At 39.3% G+C, this 14165-nt stretch overlaps 1 protein-coding gene across 2 annotated transcripts in view; it reads left to right on the top strand.

Annotated features, from left to right (window-relative positions):
• The window catches only part of LOC149246620 (pterin-4-alpha-carbinolamine dehydratase 2, mitochondrial-like), a 151434-nt gene that overhangs the window by 99597 nt on the left and 37672 nt on the right, over positions 1 to 14165 (top strand). For both annotated transcript variants that reach the window (XM_089455726.1, XM_089455725.1), the window contains exon 5: positions 12766 to 12834. In XM_089455726.1, the coding sequence (XP_089311852.1) occupies positions 12766 to 12834 (69 nt within the window). The remainder of the gene's footprint in view (positions 1 to 12765; positions 12835 to 14165) is intronic.

Here is a 14165-nt window from a genome sequence, read left to right as displayed (position 1 = left end):
AACAAGCGGAGACTATCATAGTTTAAATGTCCAAATCTAGCATGCCATAATAAACTTGATGGAAGTGCATCTTCTTCATGATGAGAAATATATGAGAAATGTTGTGCATGAGCAGAGGTTCCTTGCAGTTTAAGAAGTCTTTCTTCTTCTATACCCCTCATGACAAGTGAGTGGTCAGATGCCTTTCTTACCTCAAGCTTGCCATCAAACATGTGAATGGAGTGACCTTGCTGGCGGATGTGGACCAGGGACAGCAAGTTTCTCTTGAGCTGTGGGAGATATAGAACATGATCCAGAAGAAAGTCTGGAAGACCAGGCAGTTTAAGCCTGATTGTGCCAAGCCCTGATGGCTTGATTTTTGACTGATCTGCAAAGTATACTGCTCCATCAACATTGTCAGTGAAATCTTCAAGAAATCTTTCCTATGGGTCATATGACAGGTTGCTCCTGAATCAAGCAACCAGTCATTTTTCGAAGAAGCAAGTGAAGCATTAAACAAATCTTCATTTACTCCAATGTTACATTGTGCCTCAATATAGTGAGCGGATTCAGGTGCTTTACCTTTGTCCGTGTCATCAGTTTTACCTTTCTGCTGGTTTCTTCTCAGCTCAACCTTGTCCCATGGTAGCTTGCATGTAGAAGCATCATGTGATCCATTTCGTTTGCAACGAATGCAATGCAGATCTGCCTTTTCTGCTTGAGAATGTCTGCCCCCCCTGCCTCTGAAGTATCTTCCTCTTCCTCTTCGTCCACCTCTTCCTCTTGTAGAATCTTGAGCAGGATGCTTTTCTTTATGAGCAAGGCAAACAGTCTCTTCAGAAGATTCAGGGACTGTTTTCTTTCCAAAGGCTTTCTCTCTTTCAACAAACTTTTTCACAAGAGACTCAAAGGTTATGTCTTTAAGATTTCCATTTGCTTGTAAAGACTCAAGATAATTAGAGTAGGTAGGATAGAGTGTTTTGAGAAAGGCAATAAGAGAGATATCCAACTCAACCTTTGTGGATTTAATATCATGCATTATAGACTTTATTTCAGTTGCAAGAGCAAGGGGGTCATTATTTTTCAGTTCAAGAGTGAAGAGTTTAATCATGAGCTGAACAACTTCAAGTGCAGAGTGTGAATCATAGAGTTCTTTCAGCTTTTGTAAAGCTTCAAAGGCAGTGGAATAGGATGAAATATGACGACTTACTTCTTCATTTACAGATGTTGCGATCAATGCATAGGCTTTGTTGTTCTTGTTTTCCCAGATGACAAGTTCTTTATCTGATGTAGGCTGCACAGGGTCTTTGTCTTCTTCTCCGACACACACTCCTTTCCACAGCTCATTGTAGATGAGGGTGTGTTTTACCATCGGAGACCATTCTGAATAGTTCTCCTTGCCAGTGAGAACTATTCCTACCATAGAAATGATTGAATGCATTTTGTAAAAAAAAAACTTCTGCTGATAAAAAATATTCTGCTGATATACAGTGAAACTGTACTCAAAAGGGCATTCTTAAAAATTTCAAATCTCTTCCAATAAATGCCTCAATACTTCAAGCTGCAACATATTTTCTCCAAATTTTTTTCTTTAAATCCCTCCAAAAGCATCTAGTATTACAAATATTAAGTATCACTTCAAAATGTAGTAAATGCCTATAAAATATTACATATTACATCAACCTTTTAAATGCACTACAAGTCAGATTAACAAACTATGTAGGAGCTTGATGTCAATGCTCTCACAGAAAAATCGAAACATGAATTCTTTCACCTTCGAATGCAGAATATGGAAACATGTTCACCATCTCTCCTTTTCACCACCCAACTGTCGTACTTTGCAACCCCCAAGGTAGCCGCTTCTTGTCCTCCAACGAGAACAATGTTACAAACCAGTGGAAGTGCTGGCTCTTCGACTTCACATGATAACCGACAGCGCACCTGGGCAACGAATTCTCCTTTTGCAGAAGGAGAATAGACAGTTTATCTCAAACACAAAAATCTCAAAATCTCAAACGCACCAACGGACAGCAAAATCTCAAACGCACCATACAGGCCACGGACAACAAAATCTCAAACGCACCATACATAGTCTTTGAAGTCACATACAGTTCAAACACATGTAGCAGTTTAAAATGCACTAGGTCACGACCTTAAAAGACATTCAACGCATAACATATAACACAACACAATCTCCCCTGGCAGACGCACCAAATGAGATGGCGGCTTTAAAATGGTGTAAAATATAAATTTCAATATCGCTTGTTCAGGTCTCACCCCAACCGTTACTGTCTCGAGCACCCGTTTGGTAAGCGAGCTCCACAGCTCTTATACAGTCCTCTTCTGCAATGCGAATCCTTCTCCATTGCAGCCCCTCTCAATCTCGGTCTTCCACAGGTCTTGCAGCAACACTCAATTGAGATTTGAAAAAAAAACGGTGGTGGGTATTTTAGAGACCGCAGACATGGCTGCCATGACCGAATACGAAGTCCAGGCAAAGCGTCCTCAAGGAGCGTTAGAATGGGTGAACTATTGTGTAATCAAAGCGAAAAGAGAGAAGACTGAAGATGGAGGTGATGTAGGAATTCTAATGACTGTAAGCGCCGACGACAGAAACAAAATTCCTCCGCAGACTCACGGTTTCAAAAGGGACACATTACGCTTTCTTCGCCCTTAGTAGACAAAACAGCAGCAAGACCTGGGCGTATGGAAAAAACGGAATTTCACACAGTCAGGATGCGCAGAGAATGAAACGTTCAGGCATGGCCAGGCATTGATTCTTTCTGCGCCAGGCAGAGGCAGAGCAGCGCAGGACAGACAGGACAGAGTGGCGCAGGACAGAGCAGCACAGTGCTCAGGGCAGGAGTTACAACCTATTTTGGGACCTGTGCTCTGATACCATGTCAGGCCAGGGTAACTCCAGAAATTAATGAGCGCAAGAAAGAACTGATTATTTTATTCATTAGCCAACTATTATTTATACATACATAAAACGGATCAGTTCATCTTCTAGATGTCTGTCCAGTTCACCCATCCGTTTCGGATTAGGTGTCAACAGGTTTTCCATTGTTTCTCAACAATAAATAGGCCTTCGAGCCTCATTGTAACACAGTTCAGAGGCATGTAGCCACCACATCTCTTCTCAGAGATAAGCTACCATTGCCCTAGCTGGTTTATTTCCATTTTTGTTTGTAAGCATATTTCAATATTTTACATTAATGAAATGAATTATTATTTCCGCTGCATCTCTGTGTTTATGGTTATCTCTGTAATTTGTTGCGTTCTTGTTTAAATCCGGATCACCATGCTGTTATTGTTACTCTGGGAAATAAGTTGTACAGGATACTGGAGGTGGCACCGCATACCACCATCTCTTAGGTTACTACAAAACAATGCAGTAAGCTCATTTCCAAAACCGAGAAATTTGTTTTCCTGATGATACGCCCTCAAGGAAAGAAGAAGACTGTGGCCACGACCTCCAGATAGGGCCCCTCCGCACGACAACTACAGATGGACAAGGTCGTGGAGGAGTACGAGGACATCTTCACCTCCCCCGCAAGGGTTCCTCTGCACTGTCAAGTCAAGCACTCCATCGATCTGACCGCAGGTGCGCCGCTGCGCAATGGACCAATCTATTGGTGATCCGTTCTGGAGAACGATGAAATCAAGAGGCAGATTCAGGAGCTGCAGCAAAAAGGTCACATCCGTCCGAGTTCATCGCCCTGTGGGAGACCGATCGTGTTGGTACAGAAGAAGGATGGGACTTGGAGACTCTGTATAGACTATCGGGCGCTGAACAAGATCACTGTTCGTAATAGGTACCCAATCCCACGGATTGATGACCTCTTGGACCAACTGGAGGGGGGAAAATATTTCAGCAAGATCGATTTGAAGTTAGGATATCACCAGGTACCAATCGAACCCTCCGATGTGTGGAAGACTGCCTTCAAAGCCAAGGAGTGCCTTTTCAAATGGTTGGTTATGCCTTTTGGATTGACGAATGCTCCCGCAACCTTCATTAGACTAATGGATGACATCTTGCGCCATTCACCAACTCATTTGTAGTGGTATACTTGGATGACATCCTGATCTTCAGCTAGAGTTGGGAAGAGCACCTCCACCACATTCGACAGGTTCTCCAAACACTACAGCAACACAAGTTATGTGCCAATTTGGAGAAATGCACTTTTGGCATGACCCAGGTTCAGTATCTGGGATACATTATTGATGAACAGGGGGTGCATGTGGATCCAACTAAGATCCAAGTCATTCGGGATTGGCCATCTCCAACCACTCTAACAGAGCTTCGCAGCTTTCTAGGTCTTGTCAACTTCTACCGCAGGTTCGTGTTAGGATTTTCTCATATCACTTGGCCCTTGAGTCAAGTCACAAAGGGAGGAGCGAAAGCAAAATTCTTTTGGTCTGAATCTCAATAGAAGGCATTCACAGAGTTGAAAGATCGCCTTTGCATGACACCAGTGCTCGCATTACCAGACTTGCAACAACCATTTGAGGTCGAGACAGATGCCTCTGACTATGCTATTGGTGCAGTCCTTACTCAACATGGGTATCCAGTGGCATATCACAATGAGACACTTTCAGACACAGTTCGGAAGTATCCCACTTATGACAAAGAGATGTATTCCATTGTGCAGGTCTACCGACAATGGAAGCATTTCATTTTGGGGAAGGAAACGGTCATCCACACAGACCACCGACCCCTGCAGTTCATACAGACACAAGGGAAATTGCAGAATGATTGCCATCAGAAGTGGTCCACATAGCTGAAACAGTTCCATTTGAATATCAAGTATAAAAAAGGCAACACCAATAATGTTGCAAATTGCCTTAGTCGACCATCGATCATGGTGTTAACCACCGTGCTCAACTCTTGTGGGCACGAGACTTCTGATTGGCCACTTCTCTACAAAAGCGACCCAGAATTCGGCCAAATCTAGATTGCATGGAACAAGCTGCAACTGATCAGATCATGGACACACAGATCAAGCACACTCGCCAGCAGAATATCCAACTGTATTGAGTTGTCAAAGCAGGGCAACTCCTTCACCAGGGCAAGTGGCTCACCAGGGACCAAGTTCAGCAGAAGTTTCCTCATCTTATGGAGAAACTCAACCTAATGGGGACCATTGCTTCCTAAGGGGGGAGGAATGATCCAGGTGGATATTGGTGGCCACCTGCCAAGTCCACTTGGACCCCCACCATTGTTTCTTTTAGCTTTTCAGTTTCCTTAATTGTAGCACAGTTTACTATTTTTAGCAGTTTTTTGGGTCCTGAACTTCCAGAGCTGTTTTGAGGCCCTAAACGACTTTTTTTGGGAAAACTGAGAGCAACATGGGTCCATGGACTAATGTTGCTCTTCCCAAAGTTGTAGTTCTCGGATAAATCTTTCTAACGAGATATTGTGCGCGTCAAATGGAGATCGTATGCCAAAGTTACGACCCCGGGAAGTTGATGTACCAATTTACCCAAACGGGGCCCACAGTTTGGCGTTTCATCTTCTAGGGTTAGGTTTTTGGATGTTTAGGGTTTTCCATTGTTTCTCAACAATAAATAGGCCTTCGAGCCTCATTGTAACACAGTTCAGAGGCATGTAGCTGCCACATCTCTTCTCAGAGATAAGCTACCATCGCCCTAGCTGGTTTATTTCCATTGTTGTTTGTAAGCATATTTTAGTATTTTACATTAATGAAATGAAGTATTATTTCCGCTGCATCTCTGTGTTTATGGTTATCTCTGTAATTTGTTGCGTTCCTGTTTAAATCCGGATCAGTTTTTCTTGTAAAATTATGAAAATGACTTGTTTTCCCTCGTATAAATAGAGGGAGCTCTCATTTCATTTTCATCGTCATTCACTCAACACACTCTCCTCTCTTTGGGAGTGCGCATTAGTTCGTTGTCTTGGTGTGATTTGCTCTTGGAGAGGGAATATTGCTTGAAGTTGGTTTCCTAGGGTTGATTAAAGTGATTCTTGTGAAAATTTGTAAGTTTGTTGCATATTTTCCATATTTTTCATGCGATATTATTTGAAGTAGGGTTTCTACATGTGCCATTGTTAAAATTGCTAAATTTACCTAGAAATCTTACTTCTTTATGGTATTGAAAATTGTTTTCCATGAATCCTTTAAGAGAACTCTGAGTTGTGCATGTTGACAACCCACCTACAAGTTGATTTTCCTTTGTAGGACTTTTTTCAAACACTTGGTCAAACTTTGATTTCTGTCTCCATTAAAAACTTTCCCAAATAATACATTTAAGCTTAAACACATACAATCTGATTTTTATGAGCAGAAATACAAATGACTAAAATCTGATCTTTAGTTGTAGAAATAAACAGTAAGCATCACACATTTGACACAAGTATTTTGGGTAATGTAACTGGAAAAACCTCAAAGGGAAAACCAGTGACAAAGAGAGTTTTTATTTCTTATAAGAGAATTTTACAGCATTAAATAACATCAATTAAATCAACTTATCTCTTGTAGAATTTGTGCCCAAAATTTCCTTGGTGAAAGTGTTGTAGTTGTTCCTTGAAATCTTGGAATAGCTGCCTTGACTTTCGTACCCTTCACAATTTTAAAATCATACCCACACATAGCTTTCCCCTAGAAATTTGTGCCCACAGTCCCCCTTGAAATTCTAGCCTCTGATTGCCTCAAAATTCAAGCTCTAATGGCCTCAAAAACAATGCTCAACCACCCTTGAATTGTGTGCACTTTCAGCACAATAAATGTGTAGTCTCTCCTTGGAATTCACACCTAAACAACCTTGGATTTTGTGCCTTCTCTCTGCAATAAATGTGGCCCACTTGATAGCATTTAATGCAGCCCAATTGCCTCAGAATTCCTGCTATCCTTCCCTCGAATTCCATGCCTGTTCTTTACCTTGGAATTCATTCTGCATGGCTGTTGTCTTTACAACTGTCCGTGTTGTACTTTTCCCTTCTCTGCTAAACTTCTTCCTTGGCTCTCTTCCTCTTTTCTCCAAATCTCATGAAGAATAATGTGCCTCTTCACTCTCCCTTTCTCCTTTTATTTCACTTTAATAACCAAAATCCCTAACTCTAGATCTCAATGGTTGAGATTAAATCTCACCATTTCAAGATCAATGGTCATGAATTAATCTCACATTGGGCCCACTTAAATCACTTAAGTGGCCTAACTTTATAAAGTCTCTCTGCAATAAATGTGGCCCACTTGATAGCATTTAATGCAACCCAATTGCCTCAGAATTCCTGCTATCCTTTCCTCAAATTTCGTGCTTGTTCTTTGCCTTGAAATTCATTCTGCATGACTGTTGTCTTTACAACTGTTCGTGTTGTACTTTTCCCTTCTCTGCTAAACTTCTCCCTTGGCTCTCTTCCTCTTCTTCTCCAAATCTCATGAAGAATAATGTGCCTCTTCACTCTCCCTTTCTCCTTTTATTTCACTTTAATAACCAAAATCCCTAACCCTAGATCTCAATGGTTGAGATTAAATCTCACTATTTCAAGATCAATGGTCATGAATTAATCTCACATTGGGCCCACTTAAATCACTTAAGTGGCCTAACTTTATAAAGTCACTCACTTTATAAAAAGTCACTTTTTAGCCATTAAATAAAAAGGTACACTTCTCAACTTTATAAAATCACTTTATAAACTAAAGTTCCTAGAGAGTGAAATATGCTTGGTCACTTTTGCATGCTAGGCACTTTCAATGCAGAAGTACCTCTCGAGCTATAAAAACTGACACTCTCTCTTACCGAGGGAGGTACTTCTGGCTCCTCCACAACTTGAATCTGTCTTCAATCCCATCTTATCATCTGTAGCAGCTCCCTCTGAACCTGAAGCTTGTCCTGCTACCTATCCTGAAACCTGAGTTGAGAGCCTACTAGAGCCAACCATGCTCCAAGGAGTCCTACCAAACTCCTCAACATCTCTCAAGGCCATGTCATACGAACTGAGTCTCCTGACAGTATTGGAAGAATCACTTATCCTAGTCAATTGTCCGTTCTTAGTAATTGCCACTGACCTTGAATCCAAGATCCCCTCGGATCCACCCATAGGCTATCTCGACAACCTGTATGACTGCCCCTGTTTGATGCCAAGCATTGGTACTACATCCAAGGTTGCTCCCTTTGAAAATAGAAGCACCTGTCCATTCCATAAAAAATTGCTATATCCATCATCCTCCAATGCTGATACCGAGAGCGAGTGTGCCATCAGTCTTGGAACAATCAACATCGTTGTTACCTATAGAAATTCTCGTGACTCTAGTTGGAATTTGACACATCCAACCCCTTTCACTGCATGTGCGGTGCTAGCTCCATAACTCATATGGAAGTCTGAGCCTGTCTTTGAAATATTGCGGAACACTGACCTCATCCCCATCATGTGACTGGAAGCTCTATTTTCCACTAGCCATAACTCACTGCCCTCATACATAACAATACTATTGTCCAAAATATAGGTGATAAGAGAAAACTCTTTCTCAGTTTTCTTTACAAAGTCATCAATCTTAGTTGATGCTACTACTGTTGCTACTTGTACCACTTTCTTCTTCTTCTTGTATGGACATTGGCTTGCATAGTGACCAGTCTTGTGACTTGCAAAGCATTTCACATGCTCATGTCCTTCTCAAAAGCAAATCCCCCACTTCCCTTTACCTTACCTTTGCCTTTTCCCTTAACATTTTCCTAGCAAAACGCTCATGCAATCCCTGCAATACCACTGTGTCAAAATCTGCACAGTTTCCCTAAGACTCCCGACTTTGTTACAATGTTGAAAAAGCACCTACAAGCTGATTTTCCCTTGTAGGACTTTTGTCAAACACTTAGTCAAACTCTGATTTTTGTCTCCAATAAAAACTTCCCAAATAATGCATTTGAACTTAAACACATACAATTTGATTTTTATGAGCTGAAATACAATTGACTAAAATTTGATCTTTAGCAGTGGAAATAAACAGTAAGCATCACATGTTTGACACAAGTATTCTGGGCAATGCCCCTAGAAAACCCTGAAGGGAAAACCAGTGAGAGAGAGAGAGAGATTTTATTTCTTATCAAGAGAATTTTGCAACATTAAATAACAATAATTAAATCAACTTATCTCCCTTGGAATTTGTGCCCAAAATTTTCCTGGAGAAAGTATTGTAGCTATTCCTTAAATTCCTGTACTGGTTGCCTTGAATTTCGTGCCCTTCACGCTCAAAAAATTGTACCCACATGCAACTTGCCCTTAGAAATTTATGTCCACAGGTTGCCTTAAAATTTGAGCTCTAACAACCATAAAAACAACGCTTAGCCACCCTCGATTTGTCTACATTTTCAGCTCAATAAATGCGTAGTCTCTCCATGGGATTCATGCCTAAACAACCTTGGATTTCATTATGCAGCCCACTTGATAGCATTTAATGCAGCCCAACTGCCTTGTATGTCTCACTATCCTTGCCTCAAATTCCATGCCTGTTCTCTGCCTTGGAATTTGTGCTGCCGGGCTGTTGTCTTTACTGCTGTCTCTGCTCTACTTTTCCCTTCTTTGCTAAACTTCTCTCTTGGCTCACTTCCTCCTCTTTTCCTAATGTCATGAAGAATAGTGTGCCTCTTCACTTTCCCTTTCACCTTTTATTTCTCTTTAATGACCAAAGTCCCTAACCCTAGATCTCGATGACTGAGATTAGATCTCGCCATCTCAAGATCAATGGTCATGACTTATTCTCACATTGGGCCAACTTAAATCACTTAAATGACTTGACTTTATAAAGCCACACTCATTTTATAAAAATTCAGTTTTAAGTCCTTAAATAAAAAGGTACACTTCTCAACTTTATAAAATCACTTTATAAAGTATCTGTTAAGTTATAAAAGCTAACAGTGTATTTCTTACATTTAAAATCTCCCTAAAAAGAAAGCCACTAGGGTTTGTAAGTAGATGCCCTTGCCATCTCGCCCTATTCAAAAAGGCCTTCCTCATTGAATCTGCCGTACAAGACTCCTTTTGCCATTTAGAACAAGGCACTAGTCTAAGTGGTGTTGATCAAACTCTCTATTTTCATTAAATTTTCTTTCTTCTCTCTTAAATTTTAGATATCTAGGGTTAGAGATTATTTGAAATATTGCTAAAAGTGTGTTTTCCTTTGATGTGTCATTGTTATCTAAATGGGAAATACATTAAAAGATTGTCGAAACGCAAAAAATCTAGCATTTATTGCATGTTACATTTAAAACCTATTTCTAGGGTTGATGCCATCTTTCTATTTCTGTTTTATGCATGTTTCAGTGATGAAAACCCTATTGGAAACACTAAATCCATCATATCAAATTGAAATTCTTGATCCTTTATTGATTTTCCTTTGTAATACTTTTCTTTTGATTGTTATATGGCATTGTATATCCCATCATTGAAAATCTGCAAAGCTCTAACTTGGTTTATTTTTTTATTAAACCAGAACGAGAATTTTTGGAGAAACAGTAACTTCGAAAGATTGACTGCCACTATTACACCAGATATAACCATTTCATAAACGCCACAAATATGCCAGTTTCAACATGTCTCTAGAGACTTGAATCCATGTAGTTGGGGAAACAAATTGCACCAAACCTGCTTGAGCTAAGATCCTTTTGAGTACAAAGCTCTAACTTGTAACGACCCTATAATTTAGTTTAGTGGTCTACAGATAGAGTGCTTGAACTTTTATGAAGATTATCCCATCCATCCAAGCTTATCATTTATCACTTTGAAGCATTCTTATTGAATATTCTTTAGGTGATCCTCATACGGAAGCCTCCCTTGTGGTTTAACACCACTAAATGTTGGAATTTGGTTGACATTGATGTCAATCCAAGTAGCAGCCAGAAGAAGCCCCACTTTTGATGAGGAAAATGACAGGGAAGATCTGTGTTTTTGCAAGCAAGACCACCAACATTTGATTGTTCTTGTCATGATGATTCCAACGATAGGTGGCATGCCACATTACTCCTCACGGCTGAGGAGATATGCCTAGTCAAAGTTGGAGGCCCGTTGTGTGGTCAAAGTGCCCCAAAATGAGATGTTTCATGATTGATTAAATATTGACTTCATATTGAAGAAAAATTAATAAATTTGTGTGGGTCTTATCTATTGGCATTGTTCTCATTGATGGAAAAGGAGCAAGGTGTACAAGTTATATCTAAGTGCAATGATATGTTTGTGTTGCTTGATATGTGTGATATGTTGTTGAGCTGGCATGATGCAGAAAACCTGGCAGTTCGAGAATGAATGTCACTAACATCAAGGTACATAGAGGACCTGGTGCTCTTGATTAAATACAAGTTCCATACCATAGTACATGACAAATCCAGTGGAAACATTGCAATCCCCCCAATCCTAAAATCCTGAAAAACTGATAACTCTTCTGGATTTTGAGTGAGATTTAAAATTCTAATTTCTCGATATGAAATCCAATGAGGTCTGAACCACTCTCAAACATCCCGAGTCATTTCGTGGTAATGTTAAAAATTTAAGTAATCCTTTTACTTAAAGAATTTAACCTTACCATGAATTGCATATAGATACTAGGGCCATAGGCTTGAATATTAGGCTACCCCGCTAAAAAATTCTCATTTATTTAAAAAAAATTTGTGCTTGGAACATCTTTGTGAATTTTTTTTTACGAAGAAAGCTAGGGAACAATTTTTTTTTTTTGCGAGAGCATGTTCCTGGGGTTGCTCCCGATGCGCTCCCGCTTGGAGTGCACTTCAGGAGTAGATGTGGGTCGAAAAACCCAAATTTTCCAGAAAATGAAATGATAGAGAATTGTTTGTGGGTTAATTAATCTTTTCATGTGTGATTGATCTCTTTGGCTTCTTTCCGCCGCATATTTTTAATTCTAGAAGTTAAAGATACTAATGATTTTATTTTTCAATGATTTGATTATTATTTAGGTAAATAAATAATAAAATAGGGATTAATTTTGGGTAAATAAATAATAAACTGGGGATTAATTAAATTGCCATGAGAAAATAAATTTCGCTGGTATTAGATATTTAACACAGTAAAAAGAGGAAAACCCTGCATTGAAGAAGTGCATTAGGGATGAATTAAAGGTGCACTTTGAGGGAGAGAGATGCCCAAGCTTGATTGTTATATACATGAGATGCACAAAAGCACATCAAAAATAAAATATGCCAACCACAAGAGATTGCAAAAACATTTGTATTAGATAGCCTTAGCTCAGTGATTAGAAAAGATTATTTACAAATGAGGCTGTAGTTGTGTATTTAAATTTTTAACACAATTCAAGGAGGGTGTCTTCCCAAGAGCGGTTATGGGTCTACATAATTTGGGTGCTCTCACCAAGAGGGTTAATGAGCCTACATATGAAGGTTGATTAGGTCATGCTTAACCATAATCTAGTATCAAAATAAATGATGGCTTTAGCTATAATTAATGTCTAACCAAATGTATTAATGATCCAATATGAGATAGCCATGGCACTGCATGAAGGTAAGGTTGTTACTAACATGTTCAGTATTTATATTGAGATATATGTATATTAGGTATGCATTGTGTATACGTAGAAGTATTGAGTTGATTTAAAAAACTTGTCACCCAAGAGGTTGTATTATATGAAGTTGAGCAAAACATGCAAATGCTTCTTAATGATCTAAAATTATAACTAAGTCCTGTCTAAATTTTGTACTCGAGAATTACTTGTTTGGATGTTTATATGGGGAATTTGGCATTAGTGATATGTGATGGCTTAATTATTACCTGTGGCTTATAAGCTTTTCTAAACATATTTGCAGGTCATCATCCCGATCTTCATCTTGTCAATTGGAATAATGCAAGTATAGACATATGGACACATTCAATTGGTAGGGTTTCAAGTCTCTTACAATGCTTCTGATAGATCAATCCTGTTTTCATGTAATTGGAAATGTCAATGAACCTGGAAATATGTCTGGAACTCCTCATTGAGGGTAATGTTCTTCTAATGATGGCGAACAATTCTTGAGGAAGGTTGCAGTTTACAAAGGGTTCTCAGTTTTTGGATGCAAAATACCCATTAGAAGATCAAACAGAGACTTAAAACCATTCAAAACTCATTCTTCATGGTTCAAGGAGAAGAAGAAACACTGAGTGTAATGTTATCTTTGGTTTTCTTATAGCTAGTCCCAACTAAACAATCTGCATAAAAATGACAAAATGCTTCACTTTGGAGTAATTCATCCCTTGTGAATGCATACAATCATTATAGGATAAATGGGAGTGACTTGTAACGCCGGCATTATACGGCTTCAAGTCAAGAAAGAAATCTTCAATTGGCTGGAGGGTAAAGTGCCTTATCATTGTTACGTAAAGGATTCTCCTCTGCCATAATCACTGCATTTTCATAGGAGTGTATATTCAAGGATCATAGATCAATGTCCCAAAAGGCGCATGCCTCAATGTCAGATTTCAAATTCTAGCAGAACTCAAACTCATTCTAAAATATATTGACACCAAAGTGAAGCAGTTAACATTTGTCTTCAGACTTTATTTCTACATATTGGAAAATTATCTGTTTTACCTGCTGCAATAGGTTTCATTCAACAATCAGAAGTATGCTTGGGGCTCCTTGGTCCTTGAACATTCTACTTTTCCATGTTATACTGATGTAGTTAACATGAATGGTGTTTTGTTTCTTGTTTTCATGTTTGATCCAAACATATTGAGATCTAATACCACTACATTAGAGACAGGGTCACAGGGTTCTAAAGGGAGTTGTGGTTCTATAGCACATTCCAATAGATTAGCGAGTTGCTGATATTTTGACTAAGACCCTTGCAAATGGGAAGTTTGAGATGGTCAATGACTAGCTTGTTGTGGTGTAGAATACTTTCCTCAGTAAGATGGAGTGTTAGGGTGTGTACCTCGAATAGTCTTCTATGGGTAGAGCATGTACAACAAATCTTTGCTTCTTCTATTACAATAGTAACAAATCTGATAGGTAGATGATGGCACAACAATAAGACGACCAGAGGGCACAACACTAAATTTGCCTTCTAACAGTTAGGGTGCATGCATGCATGCATGGGCAAGCTTTAAATAGGACAAGGACAGGATAAGGTTATCCTTATCCTTAATCTCCAGTTAAAGTAGATAGCATGCTAAGTTGAGTCTTATTTCTAGCAATTTTTCTGTTTTTGTGTTTGTCTTTCAGTTG

Source organism: Pinus tabuliformis, chromosome 7, assembly GCF_031772625.1.
Source record: "Pinus tabuliformis cultivar Carrire ecotype Pingquan chromosome 7, CPIR1, whole genome shotgun sequence".
Taxonomy (NCBI): Eukaryota; Viridiplantae; Streptophyta; class Pinopsida; order Pinales; family Pinaceae; genus Pinus; species Pinus tabuliformis.
Note: the sequence above shows the minus strand (reverse complement) of the source record. Positions and strands in the feature narration are given on the sequence as shown.